We start from the raw sequence: 17758 nt of genomic DNA, 5'->3' as shown, positions 1-17758 counted from the left end.
GATAAAAGTATCAATATATAAAATTGCAATCTTCAAAAAATATCTAAAATTTTAAGTGACAAATTAAATAAAATGTAATAAACAAGCCAACAAAATGGCACGGAATTGCCTTCTATACCGTAATACTATCTTATCAAAAAAAGACAATAATGAACTTTTTGATACGATAATTACTTGAATTTCGTATCAGGATTTCATTATATTTGAGCGATTTCAAAACAAACGAATCCTAATAATATTCACATATTAAAAACCAAAAGTTACAAAATTTAATGAAAATCTTAAATCTCGATCAATTATTCTTATGACTTACATCAAATTCTTACTCCTTCTGTTCCTTTATGTTAGTCGCTTTGACTTTCTGCACGTATTTTGTGGTGCAAACAAAACGTATTTTTACACATTATTTTTTAAATTTATTTTTTCTGAATAAAAACATAGATGTTAAACTTTTATTCAACAAAAGAAAATTTGAAAAATAATATGTAGAAGTATATTTTTTGTACATCTCAAATTATGTGCACAAAGTGAAAACGACCAACATTTGGGAACAAAGGGAGTATATGCAATTTGTTGAATATACCACTGTCAAATGAAAACAAAACAGATACTCCGTCCGTCCCAATTTATAAGTCCATTTTGAAAAAAACACGCATATTAAGAAAATAATTGGTTAGATATAATTTTGTCTCATGTATCATTAATTAGTATATTAATAAGGGAAAATAGAGTTGAGTTTCAAAAAAATCACAATAAATTTTGCAGGCTATTACGTGAGCTCGTTGGTTTACCCAGTGCGCACCCGAAGGGTAGCAGCTACGGGTTCCTATGTAAAAAAAATACAGAGATTTAGTGCCTTGAGAATTGAGAATAATGTTGAGTTTCAAAAAATTAATACTCCCTCCATTCCATTATAAGTGTCCACTTTGCCAAGAAAAAATAACCTAAAATATGTGTCATACTCTTTAATCCATGTAAACTTTATACTATTTCCAATATAGAATTAAATACAACTAACAAGCCTCTCATAAATGTATTTAGAGAGATTATGAATGTATAGTGTAATTTGAAGGGAAGAAAGGTCAAATACATAGTCATTAATGAGGTGCATAATTAATATGTATGAAAACTAAGCTCATTAGTTGTGGAAGATAATGATCAAAACATACATTAATTGTTTCTTAATATGTGTGAAATTTGCAAAGTGAACACTTAAAATGGGATGGAGGGAATAATTAATATAGAGATAGATTTGTATTGAAATAAGAGAGGGACAAGTATTTTGGGACAATTTTTTTTTCAAAAATGATTTAAAAATTGAGACGCAGGAAGTAACAGCTAAAATCTGTTTAATATCGTGCCTAGACACATTTAATCATGTTTAAGAAAATTATAAGAGCATATGTCACCATAAAATTTACTCACAACCTATTATGCTTATTATTTTTTAACACCACTTCTCACTATTACACTCACTACTTCTCTATTTTATATTCTTTTTTAATATTAAATAAACACTATTACACCCGCTACTTTCCTGCACTATCTCAAATCTATTAGTATTAAATTTTAGTAGGTCCCATCACTTTATCCAATTTCAACTAAATTTACTTTTTTTCACTACCTTAAAAGTCAAATAAGCTCGGTCTTTTTGGACGGAGGGAATACATAAATTATCATGCTAAAATAATATATACGCGTGTGGTTTCAAGAAAATAATGAATTTTATAAATATTTTAATTAAAGTTCGGTAATTAAAGTAGTACTCATCCTTTTAATCTACATTATATCGCATATAAAAGGGATTGTGTAAAAATTTGCAAACTAATCCAAATAATAGTCAATAATCAAATTTTAAATTGAATTACACAAAAATCATAAAAAAGTTGCAGGTTGAAATTCAAAATTCAAAAAAAGTAGTTGTAAATTTGGAGGAATATGGTAGCTGTGCAGGAAGGATGACGTGATCAAAACCTCCCAAAAGCGGTAAATTTATGACGGGGCAGATCAACGGAATAAATCCAAGGACGAGATTACGAAGAGTCGTTCTGACACCCCTTATATACCCTCATCAAACATTTCACACCCACATTTTATTACAGAGAAAGAAAAAAAAAAAGAGACCACAAATGGCAACAAGCAGACCGGCTCTGAGGAAGGCGGTTTTTGTGAAGGTGGATGCTTTGAAACCGGGGACTCAGGGGCATAACGTTGTGGTTAAGGTTGTGAGTAGTGAAGAAGTGTTGAAGAAGGGTCAATCTAAGATTCCTTCTCTGAGGAAGACTCGTGTGTCTGAGTGTCTTGTTGGTGATGAAACTGCTTCTATCCTTTTTACTGCTCGTAACGATCAAGGTATGTATACACATTATTCGTTATTTATTTATTTATGTTTGTATGTTCTGTTGTTTGGATTTGTATAAAAGATGATTTTTGTTGCTTGTTTTATTTTTTGGGTTTCGATCGACATTGGGCATCTTTTTAATCATGTAATGGGGTTTTGTGTTCCTACATTTTAAACCCTAAAAATGAGTTTTTTGGGGTTTTAATTGTTTGCAATGTGTGTGCTTATGTGCGGGTTTGTATGCTTGACACTTGGCGGTCAAACAAGGTTTGAAAATGTTTGGTAAAACATCAAAAACCTTTCAAGTTGTGTTGATCACTCAGTGATTTCACTTAAAAAGAGTGATTGTTTTAAATCTTTGTGTGAGTTATCTGTTTAAAAGTCTTCAATTACATAATTCAATTAGATGGTGCTGGTGAATGTGGATAGTGTTTTATAACAGTTTATTTTTGCTTGAATGATCTGTTGCCCATTCTGCAGTTATACGTTTAATTATCTGTTTCTCGGAGTTGGGGGTTCTTAAACCCTTATTTTAGAAAGGACCAACGGAATGTTCATGCATTCAGATTGATGCCTTTTATACATAAACTCTGTACCAAGTTTTTGTTTGAAGAGGCTTTGTTAAGGTGATTAATTTCACCCCTGTTGTATGTTGCTATTTGCTTATTTGAAGCGATGAACTAGAGCAGCTTAATGGGTCACAGTTGACAGAATAGCTGAAACTGATAGTGCTATGCTTTGGCTATATTTATATTGTTAATACATCTATGATCTACTGACTCGTGTATATTTGGCGTGGCGTTGTTGGGTAGATCTAAATAGTATACACAAGTCCATTGGCATTGATGTTAGGCTCTTGATTTTGCATAACCTTTTCTTTTTGCGATGTCTTGAATTTGTGGAACAGAGTAATTGGAATGATATTTTAACTATCTATGTTGTTTGTAATATTAGAGGCATCTTGTGGGGGAGTGGTCTAGTTCTCTTCTCTATTTTGTTTGTATTGTGTGAATAAAAGTAAAAATACGTTTCCTTTCCACTGAGCTAAAGTTTATTTATATTTTCCGTTTCTAAATGTTGGCTGAAAATATTGCGCGCAGTTGATGTGATGAAGCCTGGTACGAGTGTAATCATAAGGAATGCAAAGATTGACATGTATAAAGGAAACATGAGGCTCGCAGTTGACAAATGGGGTCGCTTAGAGGTCACCGAACCTGTTAAGTTTAAAGTCAAGACGGACAATAACCTTTCTTCGATCGAGTATGAGCTGGTGGATGTTGTTAATCCCAACTGAATACTTGCACCAGGGTTAAGAAGGTTGAGAAATGAAGCTGGCTGATGTCTGTCGCTCTACTAGTTGAAATGAACTGAGCAGTGGTACTGGTAACAACATAGAAATATTAAGTTGAAGCTATGACTTGTGTTTTTGCATATTATATTTAAAATTTGCATTTTGCCCTTATGGATTTTACATATATTTGGGATTATATATTTTAATCGAAGTAAATCTGGTGATCTGAAGTATATTGCCCTGTCTTAAGTTATAGCTAGACGATTTTGCAGCAATACTGTTGGGAGCTCCTATTTCTCATCGGAGTTTTAGTTTGGCCTTTTTCTTCTTAATTAAATGCCCTTTCTTCTATACTAAAATGAAGAATCCTTCTTGATATATGCCATTCTTGTGGTGCTTATCTGTCTAGTTGGTTTTGACGTTTGGGTATACTGGGTGATCCGTGTTTGCTTCAATATGATTGATGATGGAAATGGAAACCAAACGCCTGCATAATCCTATCACAGATTCATTTTTCCCCATGTAAATAATCCTGTAACAGATTCATATTTCCAGAGTCTTGAACACTTAACTAAGAAGAGAAGGTCTACTCATATTACTCCACATTGCTATAACCCAAATGATAAATCCTCCATTTTGTTCTTTAAACACAGAATATTAGATTTTTTTTTTTGTTTTTTTAAGCTTTTTTTTTTCTTGTCGAATAGAATTGGGGTTAATTATTAAACTCATCACTCAAGTCGACAAAAGATATCAACTTCATCTCACTTGGATCACTAAACTGATTTGGTGGTATCAAAAACATCACTCCGGTTAATTTAGATAACGGAATCATAGACGGAGTGACAGCTGGGTAGTACAAATGGAAAAAAAATGGCCTGTCAAAAAAATGGCTGACAGGCGGACAACTAGCAGAATAGATACCAAATGGCTAGTTGGTTAATTTTTTTTTTTTGGGATGTTTGTACCAAACAAAAACATGAAAGAATATTTGTATTTTTTTTCCTCAAAACTAATATATTTATCTTAACTATGTATTTGGAAAAAAAATGAGAGGAATGCAACAAAATATTTCAATACTTGAAAAAATAAATGTTAATTATTTATCATATTGTGCATAATATTATTTTTATTTAGTGTGTTTTTTAAGAAAATTTATTAGATAAAAAATAATTTTGTAACAGTGAGATTTATATGTTTCTACAATTAAAATTGGTAGTTAATATTTGTTTTGGATTATAAAAGGAATCATAAACATTTAAAAGGCAAAATTTGTTTTTATTAAAAAAATATTTCAATACTTCACTGCATTCTTCTCATTTATTTCCAAATACATAGTTAAGATAAATATGTTAGTTTTGGAAAAAAAAAATACAGATTTTTTTTCAGGACTTTGTTTGGTATAAATATCCTCAAAAATTACAATTAACTAGCCATTTGTCATCTATTCTTCTTTTTGTTGCTCCATCAGCAATTTTTTGCCATTTGTACTCCCTGCACTCCGTGTATGATTTCGTTAGCTAAGTTAATGATGTGTTATTTTATAACTAACCGCAAGCGCACGGTGTCTATTGTAGTGTAGACTGGCAAATGCGGGTCGTATCCTCAAGGAGACAGATGCTATCAATATTTATTCAGTTATACTCAATTGTTTCCAAATCAAACGATGATTGAAAGAAATATTTTAACTAACTAAACTAACACTAATTAAAAAGACACTAAAATAATATATTAAAAGTCCAGGGCAATCGAGTGCACCATGCTTACACAATGACTGGCTCTAAGCTAAAGCAATTAAATTGGTCAAATAACAAGAGTTTGTTAATCTCTCTCAAGTATCAACACTCTTGAAACATGATTACACATATAATCACTTTTAGTAATTCAATTAATCAGGTAATTAAAGCAAAGTTAATCTCTCTCGAGTAATAACGCTCTCAGAAATCCAATGATGCTCTCGCACTCAAATTCAATGCTAATTGTATGTGTGCCTCTAGTAGTATATCTCTCGATTATACTCCTATTCGCAAAGAATCAATTCATGATATCGGCCGATTACACAAATCAATATTAAAACATATCAATTAGAATTAACCAATCAATCAAATCACTGTTAAATCATGCCAAGATCATAGCGCAAACATGGCTTCCCCTTAAACCCTAGAACACACTACTCGATACTAATTAAACAACTAGAATAATTAAAAGACATAATTAAACTAACAAGTAAAGAAAAGAAAACTATAGAAGAAAACCTTTATTAACCTTCATTGTTGTCATCCAAAAAAGAGTCATGGCCTTTCCTCTAAGTTTCTCTCTAACCCTAACCTACTCTAATATTGTACAATGATAAAAACTAATACTATCTCTAATATTATATATCTTTTAATATTTAAAACTAATATATAAATAAAACTCCAAAACCAAGTAGGATTTAGTCTCAAAATTCGTAGCTTTCTGTTCTGTCCAGTTTTCGGGCTTTTCCAGTCGGACTTTTCTTGCTGGGCCACTTCTAAATTAAAGGAAATATCAAGGGTTTCGCGTGGGCTGTAAGAACGTCCAATTCCGACATCCGGAACTCAAGATATGGCCCAAACAGTGTAGAAATCGGGTAAAACCCAATAAATCCGAATTTCCTTAGAATTTAACTCCAAAATAGCTAATTTATCTTCAAATCCTTCTCAACTTGGAATTCTTTATTCCCTACAATAAAACATGAACATATATTAAATAAATATCCAAATCAGTGCAAAATATAATTAAATATGGGAATAAAATCATATAGAATATATACAAAAATATATTCTATCAGTTAACGGCAGTGATGTTTTTGATACCACTAAGTCAGTTTGGTGAGTCAAGTGAGACCCCGTGTAGATGAGTAATGAAATTGATATCCTTTATAGACTTGAGTGATGAGTTTGATAATTAACTCAATAAAATTGGAATTGGAATGCTTGATTTGACTTTAATTTGTTAACACAGCTTACACTTTGTAATCACACTTCATTTGTTTGATGGTTTGATTTTTGGGTTAATTACACTTTGTAACTCTTAGGTTTGCTCCAAACGCAGTTTAGTACTTGAATTTTAAAACGTGGCAATATACACCATGCACTTAACATTCCGGTGCAAGTTGTAACCCAAGTCACTATTCCGTCCAAATCTGCCGTTAATTTAACTTATTTTCTTCCACTTTAAAACTCGAGAGCATGAGTGTGAAAACTAATATGTCAACTCTCGGATTCGGCTTGAATCATAGCAATCAAATTAGAAAAACTGAAACCGTAAAAATGATTTTTAATAATCTTGTAATTCTGGACGGGTTATAATCTAATACTAATAATTAAAAACAATACATTCCCCTGATATTTTAAAATTAAATACAACTTTATTGTACTCAACCATCTTCCATAATACTGTTCATAATTGTCCGTGAACAAGTTCAAACTTGGCCCGAAACTCATATATCAACCGGGTGTCAACTTTTAAATCTTTTTTGTATGCAGTTGCTCTGACAGAGTCAGTGATCGAATGCGTTCGAGTTCATCGAAAATGCATGATGCATCCATGATTTTATACTTTTATATAAGGGATAAGTAGAAATACTCTCTTCTATAAACATAAAAAAAAAATTAGTCGATTAATTGAAAGTTTTAATTAAAAATATATAGCACAACTGCACAACAATTTAACACATAAAAGTTTTGAGAGTAGGGCTGTAATTCGAGTCGAGCCGGGCGAGTTTCGAGCCGAGCCTAATTCGAGCCAAGTTTAATCGAGTCGAGCCGAGCCGGCTCGAGTAACTAATCGAGCCTACATCTTTGCCCGAACTCGACTCGGTTAATTTCACGAGTCGAGTCGAGCCAGCTCGTTTAGCTAAACGAGCCGGTTTTAACGAGTCGAGCGAGCCAGCTCGTATAATTTTACACTTAATCGAGCCCAAACTTCTACCCGAACTCGGCTCGTTTAATTTCACGAGTCGAGTCGAGCCGGCTCGTTTAATTAAACGAGCCGAACCCTTTGCCCGAACTCGGCTCGTTTAACGAGTCGAGTCGAGCCGAGCCCACTTAAACGAGTTCGAGCCGGGCGAGCTCGCGAGCCGCCCGACTCGAATTACAGCTCTATTTGAGAGTCACACTCACTTGGTCACTTCACATCTACAGTATCTTATGCATTTTGATGAAGAATGGGGAGTGGGGTGTCATGTCAATTCTCGATATCTTTTTCCGGTTATATGGATCGAGCATCGACATGTGTGTATATATAGGGCCATTTAGCTTATTTCTAAAAAATATTTATTACTTGAAATAAAAAATGAATCATAAATGATAAGTGAATTTCATTCATAAATTATTAAAAGTTTGGATAACTTTTACTTATAAGTCAATTAAATGTTTGATAATTTAAATTTATAAATTAAAATGTTCAATCATTAAAATAAAAAAAGATTTATTAAAAAAAATTTATTACATGTTAAAATTTTAAAAACTATATAGTAAAATACAAATCACTAAAAAACTCCCAAAAAAACTAACATTTATGACTTCCGGCTTAAAAAATCCAAAATAAGCAATTCTACTTCATCCCGACAACGTAAAAATTTCAAAAAAAAATCCAAAAATATTTATTTTAAACTGAGCCAAACACCACCAACTCAGCTATATAACTTTTCTTTTGATCACGTTAAGTACTTTGGACATAAAAAAGAAGATACAATGAACGAAGAGATCAATAATGAAAACGGTGGGGGGCAACAAGTAGCCATCAAAAGGACAGAGGGAAGTATGATGCCGGTTCGAGGGGCCTTAACTAATTAATTCGGGTCAACAGTGAAATATTAACTAATTAATATTGGCTGCACGCAGATTATAATCACTCTTAATTTCAGCTATATACTGGGGCCTGGGGGATGTAATTCAAATTAATTTTTTTTTAGTTGAACTCTTGTGTACTGGCCACTGGGCCATTCTCAGGAAAAATGCACAATTTGATTAATCGTCGTGAGAGTGTTTGTATTACGATAATTTTTTTTTAACAATAAATCTTTTATAACACTTTGGAGTTCCTAATTAGGGGATATTAATATAGGTCCTCGAATTTTTCTACCTCATATATTTAAGTCGAATAATCGACTATGATATTATAACAAACATTAATATAAGGGTGGTTTAATTTACTATCAATTTAATCATCTGATAGTGTCCTCCACACTCAAGGAGTAATTAGTTGGTGCCTAATCATATCTCATTAAATAGAGCAACTAATTACAATTAAAATGTCCACATTCTTGATCTAATTTTTGTGGAATTATCTGCTTTGGCATTGTATCTATTTTGCTAACTATATCATATTTCCAAAAAATAAATTACTTCTTTTTTAATATGACACAATATTTTCTCTTATTCTTTCGAAAATACTTACAGATTGAACTTAAATCTGAAAAATTAAAATTAATAATAATATTTCTGCAGAAGAATAGTATCAACTCCAAGGTTTTTCAAGTGGAACTATTGGAAGACGACTTTGTTGAAGCTTAATATAATCATAAGCACTCATTTAGAGATAAGCTTCTAACAAGATTTTTATGTTCCCTCTAAATTAATAAAAAACTAAAAATACAATATAATAATTCTATAGTCGTATAAAATTGAATTTGTAGGTCCAATCACGTGAAACCAGCCCATGCAAGTCAGCTACTACCCCGCCATTGTCTCTTTCTACAATAGCCTCAATATTTCTATCAAACAAATCACACAAATAAGGCAAAATAGGATCAATTCAACCCCCATATTTCCATCTCTATAAAACACCAGTGCCAGCCTCATTTCCCCTCAACTCATCCCCATCTCATGTTCTCGTCAAATTTAACCGTTTTTCTAGTAGTGTAACACGTCTGTGTTACATAAATTTCTAAAGCTAAATATATATGATGAAGAATATTTTCAAGAACTCCGAAAACCGAAAGCACTGCACCTCTAGAAACAAGAAGAAGAGGCTTACCCAAGAGCAGGTAAGGCTTCTTGAGGCAAGTTTCAACGGAAACAACCGGCTCGAACCGGACCGAAAACTCCAGCTCGCGCATGAACTAGACATCCCCCCGAGACAAATAGCCATTTGGTACCAGAACAAGCGCGCACGCTGGAAGAATCAGAGCCTAGAGCTTGACTACACCGCGCTTCACATGCGGCTCGAGGCCGAGTTAACTCAAAAAAAGCAGCTAGAGAAGGAAGCTCAACGCCTCCGAATCGAGCTTCAAAGGCTAAAAACCGAAATTTCGATCAAACAACAAGTGCAAATGTTTCAGCCACAGCCTCCTCTTGCTTCGGTGTCTTCAATCTCGAGTAATTGTGATGAATTAAGGAGCTCGAGTTTGCGTGAGGAACAAGTGAATTGTTCGTGGATGCATGATCAGGCCTTGCGAGTGGAGGAATTTTATGCTTGTTTGATCGGCGGAAATGGATCGAATTTAATTTAATTCAAGTGCGTAGCGACGTACGTACTGTTGCATGTGCTTGGTTTATATACTGGAATTGAGCTGCGCTCGGCTCTGCATCAATTGTATTTATTATTAATTTATTCAACTTTTGTTGTCGTAGATGATTTATCTGTATATGTGCACATTCTTGTAATCTTGTGGCAAGTTCTCCAACAGTTCCCGCAATCTGGGTCTCAGTCGCCATGTCTGTATATATCAAGTGTGTGAATAATGTGATTGCTGTTAATCTTCCGGAACGGTCAAATGCTCTATATTTTAATACCGTCTCTGTTTCATTTTACATGACTTGTCTCAAAATACATGTATCTTTTGACCTTTTAACACTGGAGACATTTATGTAATTTAGAATATTAAATCAAATAATTATTAAATTGTCAATTTGTACTCCTAGTTAACTTACCAGCTCTGGAGCTAGCATTTATGTTTATGTAGATGCAACATCCTAACCAACTTGACGAAGATGAGCTGGACTGTAACTCCATTGAATGTTTCAAAGTCTTTAGATTACAGTACCCTTCCACAAGCTATGTTTCCGAAACAACTGTTGCATTATCTTTCGAGACTTTTTTTTAAAAAATAACTATATTTGAAGTCGATTAGCGATTATGACTTGGACGAGTTAAAGTTAACTAATTTTTTTTTTGCCTTTTAAAGTAAGGAAATCACTCGAGTCACTCGCCGAGTAATAGAACCAATTGTATCATTTTGCACCATGTACTTCAAATTGTTTGTTGGGGCTGCTCTTGATCACTGACATGAACGACTTAAACATGTGCTGATTTGGCAGGTAATATTGCTATTGCTAGTAAAATTTGGACATCGACAAAGGAGGGAGGAGTAGGGTCTGCGATGAGCATTCAAGGAAAATGAAGAATGGACAAGACAGTGGAGCCGCTCGGGAAATCTCATCACCAACCAAGAATTGCTACTTCTACAATTTAGTGGGGTGTCAAGTCGGTACATGGTCGCGTCTCCGGACTTGTCAATCACTCTCTCTAAGACTTCTAATTTATTTTCATCTGCGATTGAAACTGATAAGAGGAATTAGAGAAATATGACATCAAGAGCATGTCCAATTAGTTGGTTATAATTGTTGGCTAAATTGATTGGTTATCATTTAAAAATAATATATTATTAATATTTAAATTATTATAAATAAAAATTATCAGTTTAATATGGTAATAAATGATGTGTGATTTTAAGACAGATTTATTATACCTATGGAGATTCGACAAATATTTTATACGACTTGAATTTTATACGACTTTTTACTGTTTTAACTTGTAATGTATGATAATTAATTTGTTGATATTAATATAATAAATTTAATAATTATTAAATTATTTTAATATATCACACTAGTATTCCAAATAATTAACGATTGTTTGCATCAAATTTTAAAATAGTTGAATAGCAGAGTTGCCCGCGCCCCGCAGTGCAAGCCAGTTTCTTAAGGTCAGGCCAGGAGAGAGGCCATCAAAAATAGTTGGGCTGAAAAACTAACATCTTGCGGCCCAACCTGATTTGCTAAATTCAACACAAATAAGGGTTACCTCAATATATTTACTGTCAGAAAATGTATGCAATTCTCTCTTTGTGTATCATGTTTATCAGTTCCTCTTGAGTCAACTTCTTTAATAATTAAATTAACATTATTTAATACTCCCTCTGTCCCATTTAATTGTATACGTTTCTTTTTAACTGCTCGACACGCATTTCAATGCTCTTATAAAATATAGTTCTGTAACTTATTTTTGCGATTTTCTTTTTCTGTATAAAAATATAACATCCAAACTTTAATTCAAAAAAGAAAAATTTTAAAAATAGATTGCACAACTACATTTTGCAGGAGCATTAAAGTCCGTGCCGCGTCCCCATCCCCCAATGTATACTACTCCAGGGGACGGAGGGAGTATGATACATTATTAGTTCCTCTTGGCACGAGTATAGTGATGTATTTTGAGCAAATTAACTATTCGATATCGTTATAATTTGGATAAATATGATAGAAAAAACAATTTCGATATAATGTAAGATGATAGTAAATACTGTTTTTTCTTTAATATTGTGAATTTAATTACTAAACGGTATTGAAACTGTTCTACTCTCACTGTAGACTGAGACCATTTTCTTGGTACTGAATCTGGCTCAAATTTGAAAGATGAACCCGACTCAATTTGAGCATAACCGTCAAAGTAAATTTAACTCGACTTGATATCTACCCAATTCAAAATTTCAAACTATGCTGTTCCACGATCTCGTAAGAAAATTGCTTCTTTCTATATGTCGGGTTGTTTTTATTTAATTAAATTATATGACCAATATGATCCCTACCCTCACAAGTTGGTAAAACAACTAAATATCCTTATCTAATCAACATGGAATTTTTTTTTTTTGAAGATAATCAACATGAAATGTTAAAAAATCAACAAAGATATTTAGAAAACCAGGCAATATTTTTGCACTTCCTGTCGGTAAAATTTTTAGAATCAACAAATCATCACAGATTAGTCCAAAAAATCACATGATATAGGTTCTAATGTAAAAATGAAATTTCAATCATCGAAATAATACAGACAGGGGACTGAAGGCAACATGCATGTAAGTTAAAACAACCAAATTGTAATCGACTACTACTCGTTTTGTTTTTGTCCAAATAGTTAAAAACTAGCTGTCAACATGATTCATACACAATAATAATAATAAAAACAATATTTATAATTGATTTACTATTAAAACCAGGCATTATTAGATTATGATGAATGTGCAAACAAACACAGGCCATTAAAAGAGGGATAATCACATGCGCGCAGTTTGTAATCTGCTGGCAAGACCAATTCCAATCATATTCTATCCAATCCTCAGCCAACAGTATCTAGCTTTCTATGTACTCCTTTCTACTCTTCAAATTTAATGCTCTCTGCTAAAGTTACTACTCTATCTACACTAGCAACTTATCCAAACTCCCTCTCTCCGCATTATACTTGCTTTCTTTCTCAAACTACTTGTTTTATTTCGTATTTGCTTAGTCCAGCTTATTAGGAGATTCTCATTAAACTAAAATCTTAAATTAGTCACTTATTAGCTGTTAAAATATAATATAATCATGATGAATTATCATCTCAATACCTTTAGATATTGTAAGAATTGGACACTCAATATAATATCCGAACTTGGTATCAGAGCTCAGTCTCTCGAGACATCGTGTCCTCTTATCAAAAAATTAGTGATTTGCAAATACTCAAAATTTCTATTATGAAACTCAGATAGTTTCTTAGCAGGAAAATTAAAGAAAAAAGGATTAAAATAGGTACGGGGAATAATAGGTTAGTTATAAGTGGAGGGGAGTGAAGTTTTAAATAAGTTGGCAATCTTGAAGAACAACATGTTGAATCAGCTCACATGGGCTCTCCTGTCAACTCAGTTTTGACAGCTCCATTTGTGGACAAACATGCAAATATAAATTAAAAACAAGTGAAGAAACCCCCAAGAATCCCATGCAACTCTCCAACTAATTTCTTCCTTTTCTTATGGACCTCCTTAATGGGTCCTCTTCCACTACAAGTTATCAACAAGAAGTTGAGCCCGGAAGCCTTTTAGAAGAATGTTGGTTCTTTGAAAACTTGCTAACTTGTAGTAAACCAAAGATGTCAAGGTGCAATTCTGATCCCTGTCCTTCCACAAATTTTAATGCCAGGCCTACTGATCAAGAACAGTCCTTGATCAGTATTGCAAATGCTTCTTCCACAGCATTGATTGAAAATGAAAATACTAAGGTTGTAGCTCCTAAGTTGGTAAGAGCACCATCTCTGCCTAGCTTCATGGCTGTGAAAACAGTGCAAGTGGCTCAACAAATTGGAAAGCATGATTCTGCAGAGATCAGGTTTAGGCCACAGGCAGTGGTACCTCCTCCGCGGAATACTTTGCTTAGAGCTACATCTCTGTCACCACCTTGTGTTGGAAGATCAGAGGATGATGAAGAAGAAGAAGATCAAGAGAGTGAGTTCAGATTGGGTAGATTGATTAGGCAAGCTTCTCTCAAATCCTCAGACACCTTCTTGCCTCCAAGACAAACACCAAAGGTAAACATAACCAATATTGTGCAAGTTCTGATAATGTTCAAAACTATTACATTGTTATTTCTTGATCAGGATTTAAAATCATTTGGATTTATGCACAGAGCTCTAGCATCGCAAGGCGTCCCAGAAAGAAAATAGTGGTGGATGGAAACAAGGAGATGGGAAATCAAAACCAAATCAAACTATCAAATAAAGGAAAACTACCTAGTGAAATCCAGAAGAAAGAAGTGGAAAGGCTCAAGGCCTTGAGTTCACAATTCGAAAAACAGAGTTTGGAAAATGAAGTTCCAAGAAATAAAGTTGCAGGGCTGCAAGAGAAAAGTCAGGGTGATCAACTGGAGGACAAAAAATTCAGGAGGCCATATGCCATGTCTGATCCATCAGCAAGGCCTCTGATGCGTTCAACCACATCAATTCCGAAATGGGCTGCTGCAGCTGCAGAAAATGACAAGAGGTCATCACAGGATATGAAGGCACAGCTCAAGTTCTGGGCTCGAGCTGTGGCTTCCAATGCGCGTGCCCCTGGAGTTCTATAACTAATTAACCATAACCCAAAATTCAATATATGTTCCTATCAATATTCAAGAAACCAAGAATAAAATGGGGGAGCTAGCTACTAATTAATCTTCTGCACTTGTTTAATTAATATCTGTCATATTCCATTTACGTTTATAATCTGTATTTAAGTTTTGTTGTATCGTGTGCTTCTGTAGAGGATTAACTCATAACAACCTTGTTAATTAACATGTTGATCTTCATTCTTCAGCCTAATTGATGTAATGTATGAACAAGTCTCTATATCTGTGTTTGTAAAAGAATGGACACATGCACATGGCTTTTGTCACTATAATAGTGAATTAAGAACACTACATACCAAAAAAAGGATGTACCAGGAGTGCAAACAAGTGTAGCCATTACTTGCACTATAAAATTTCTTTGTCTTGGTTGGCTTGAGTTGTGTGCAATCATTTACAAAGGAAAGACAACATGGAATAGTTTTTTTAGAGAATAAATAGTGAGATTCATAAATTGTCATGCCAGCCTAGTATAATAATACTACAGCAACAGCTGCATAGGAACATGCAAACTCATGTTCACAACTAACAAGCAGTTGGGGGGGTTGGCTTAGGCCTAGAGTTTGCAAGGATCAATGAATTAGAAAACAGTGCTACAAAGATTCGACTTTTCTATATTCCCAGTGCAACCTGTGAGCTAACTGACAAAACCAGGCCAAAATAGTGGTAACTCAAAAGGCAAGTCAAAATTTAGGCTCCATAACAAGTTTATACCACAGGAAATTTGTAAAATTGACAAAGAAGATGGTAAGTACGCTGAATCTGCGACGAATAACTGACAGGTGTTGAGAGAAAATCACAAATTAGAAAGCCAAACTATCACAACTTGGGAAAATCAGTTTAAACCATCACATAAGTTCTGCATGTGAAAAAATGCAGAATTTTTCTTCAGGGAGAGCACAAAAACAATTTTTAAATACCGTAAAACCACTAATTTTTATTATAAGAGCATCCAACAATCTTATGAAATTCTAATGGTAAGTTATCTTCATTGCTTCATTTTCTGTCAATTCTGAAGACTATGTGTAAAAATGGCTTATTTTCTCTCAAATCTTCAGACCATGTGTAACATAACAGGGTTATCTAGGGGAGCATGCAGCAAGGATAATGTAAAGCGAGGCAAATTATCAACCTTTTTTAACAAATAGAGTCGATCAAAATCCATAAGAACATGGTGAAGCAAATTACGCGCGGTTAAAACGCGGTTATTCAGAGTTTATCATACTACTGAAAGTCTGAAACCCTCTTGAACAGTTATCTGAAGTACATATTAGCTTCTCAAATATAATTCATATTCACTTTGGACAATTTAGATCCCTGGCTCAAGTGTTAATCACCGACAGAGGATTAGGAAACCTGCAGTTTGAATTTACCCAGTGGAATATTTATTTATAACAAACATGAAGGTACATACCGTTACAAGGATTGCTGATATTTGCATACAAGGATTCTATGTGAGAACAAAGTCTTCAAGAACATTTGGCTCTGTATGCTTACTTGTTTAGAAACTGTGTGGAAATTAACAATCTAAAGGTAAATGACAGATTCTACAATCTAGTTGTTTTGGTCTAGATTTGATCATTCTTGGTGATGTGGAACCCTGTTTGCAGATGAGGCCAGTTCTTCACCAGTCTTGTAGAGAGGGGTAAGGTTCAATGGTTGAAATTGGTGTGGCGGAGTCAGGTTCCGGTCTAAATAATACAGAACTGCCACCAAACTCACCGAGGAGACAAACATTGGGATTGGTCCAAAAATCCACAAAATTAAAGTGCCTGCAGTGTAAAGTGAACGCATGCCCACTGTATAGCAATGACTTGCTCTTAAAATTGGCTTTTGTACATAGTTCACTGGAATATCACAGCTTGGAATGGTAATAAGAAAAGTGGCAAGGGCATAGTTCCTTGTTGTCTGCATGAAAGCAGCAAAAGCAACAAGAAAGAATGAGAGCAGCGCGACATACTTAACTGAGACAATCCTCGTGCTGGTGTCTCCGTAAATAATGCTGCTCACAAAGATGTCTTCCTCCTTGGAGCTTCCTATCCATGCTCCAATCAGCGAGCTCAGGACAAGAGAAACCGAAGACAGAGCGCTTGCATCTGAGATGTTGCTACCAATCACACTTACACTTGTTCCTCTGTCTTGCGCATTAAGCTGAAATGTTAAGGAAATCAAGTTAAACTTATGAACTAGAAATACAAAATATAGTCTACTTTCTAAATTCTAACCTGCAGACATTTTTCAGTCCAGATTTTTCTGTAATAATTGTCGCGCCCCAGCACTGTCGTCAGAGGAAATTTTCGATACCTGTAGATAAAAAATGCATGATAGGCGATGATGAGAAACAAGCCAATAGGTACTAGAACTCGATCCAAGTCCGCTTCCTTCCATTTCCAACTCATTTCGAATTGGCTGCAAGCTGCGAGAGATTCAGTATTGAGTATTGAGTATTCAGCAGTGTGGTTATAGTCGAGCAAAATCTTAATTGTGCACGGTCCCAAATATGCCATTATTTGGTAAACCAAAAGCAGCTTGACAAATAGCAATAACGTTCGAAGGTGATTGAGTGCACAGTTCATCTACCAAATTTATGATCAAGGCAATCAATTTTTTAGGTTTGGGTGGGCACAACACAAGTGGGAATGGCTTCGGCAATTTCCACAAGTTTCTTTAGCCAATTTCCACAAGTTTCTTAGCCAATTTCCACAAGTTTCTTTGTGGGAGATTTCAAGTTTCGAATGCACATTTAAATTTACATTACTCAATTTGGTCATGAGCTTCTTCATGTTACCATACAGCATAGCAGCAAACTAACACGAAATAAGAATGTGATTCATTTATTTTGTTAAGGTATTACGTGAACATCATGCAAGACTTTGTTAAGGTGTACGTGAACATCATGCAAGACTTTATAAGTTGCGTAAATCTGTCACGGAAATTGATCAAGAACAGTCCTTGATCTGTAATCCAAATGCT

General features: G+C 34.1%; 3 protein-coding genes across 3 annotated transcripts; 2 read left to right on the top strand and 1 right to left on the bottom strand.

Annotated features, from left to right (window-relative positions):
• The first annotated feature begins 1912 nt into the window (after positions 1-1912).
• On the top strand, positions 1913-3865 carry LOC108225462 (uncharacterized protein At4g28440). Its single transcript, XM_017400328.2, has 2 exons — positions 1913-2352; positions 3442-3865. The coding sequence occupies exons 1-2, from the start codon at positions 1995-1997 to the stop codon at positions 3633-3635; spliced, it is 552 nt and encodes a 183-aa protein (XP_017255817.1). The 5' UTR covers positions 1913-1994; the 3' UTR covers positions 3636-3865.
• A 9732-nt stretch (positions 3866-13597) lies between these two features.
• LOC108225147 (uncharacterized) lies at positions 13598-14975 on the top strand. Its single transcript, XM_017399965.2, has 2 exons — positions 13598-14213; positions 14312-14975. The coding sequence occupies exons 1-2, from the start codon at positions 13662-13664 to the stop codon at positions 14744-14746; spliced, it is 987 nt and encodes a 328-aa protein (XP_017255454.1). The 5' UTR covers positions 13598-13661; the 3' UTR covers positions 14747-14975.
• A 1178-nt stretch (positions 14976-16153) lies between these two features.
• On the bottom strand, positions 16154-17427 carry LOC108226506 (uncharacterized). The gene is made up of 2 exons (XM_017401468.2): positions 17011-17427; positions 16154-16936 (listed from the first exon to the last, which is right to left on the bottom strand). Exons 1-2 carry the CDS (start codon positions 17359-17361, stop codon positions 16364-16366), a joined length of 924 nt encoding a protein of 307 aa, XP_017256957.1. The 5' UTR covers positions 17362-17427; the 3' UTR covers positions 16154-16363.
• Between the last annotated feature and the right edge of the window lie 331 nt (positions 17428-17758).

Source organism: Daucus carota, chromosome 6 (assembly GCF_001625215.2).
Source record: "Daucus carota subsp. sativus chromosome 6, DH1 v3.0, whole genome shotgun sequence".
In the NCBI taxonomy this organism is placed as follows: Eukaryota; Viridiplantae; Streptophyta; class Magnoliopsida; order Apiales; family Apiaceae; genus Daucus; species Daucus carota.
The sequence above is the reverse complement of the archived record's forward strand: the minus strand, read 5'-3'. Positions and strand labels throughout refer to the sequence as shown.

Coding starts and splice junctions, on each gene's coding strand:
- LOC108225462 (XM_017400328.2), top strand. CDS start 1,995: ATGACGGGGCAGATCAACGGAATAAATCCAAGGACGAGATTACGAAGA. Junction 2,353..3,441: donor TACTGCTCGTAACGATCAAG/GTATGTATACAC, acceptor TATTGCGCGCAG/TTGATGTGATGAAGCCTGGT.
- LOC108225147 (XM_017399965.2), top strand. CDS start 13,662: ATGGACCTCCTTAATGGGTCCTCTTCCACTACAAGTTATCAACAAGAA. Junction 14,214..14,311: donor CTCCAAGACAAACACCAAAG/GTAAACATAACC, acceptor ATTTATGCACAG/AGCTCTAGCATCGCAAGGCG.
- LOC108226506 (XM_017401468.2), bottom strand. CDS start 17,361: ATGAACTGTGCACTCAATCACCTTCGAACGTTATTGCTATTTGTCAAG. Junction 16,937..17,010: donor GGACTGAAAAATGTCTGCAG/GTTAGAATTTAG, acceptor TTAACATTTCAG/CTTAATGCGCAAGACAGAGG.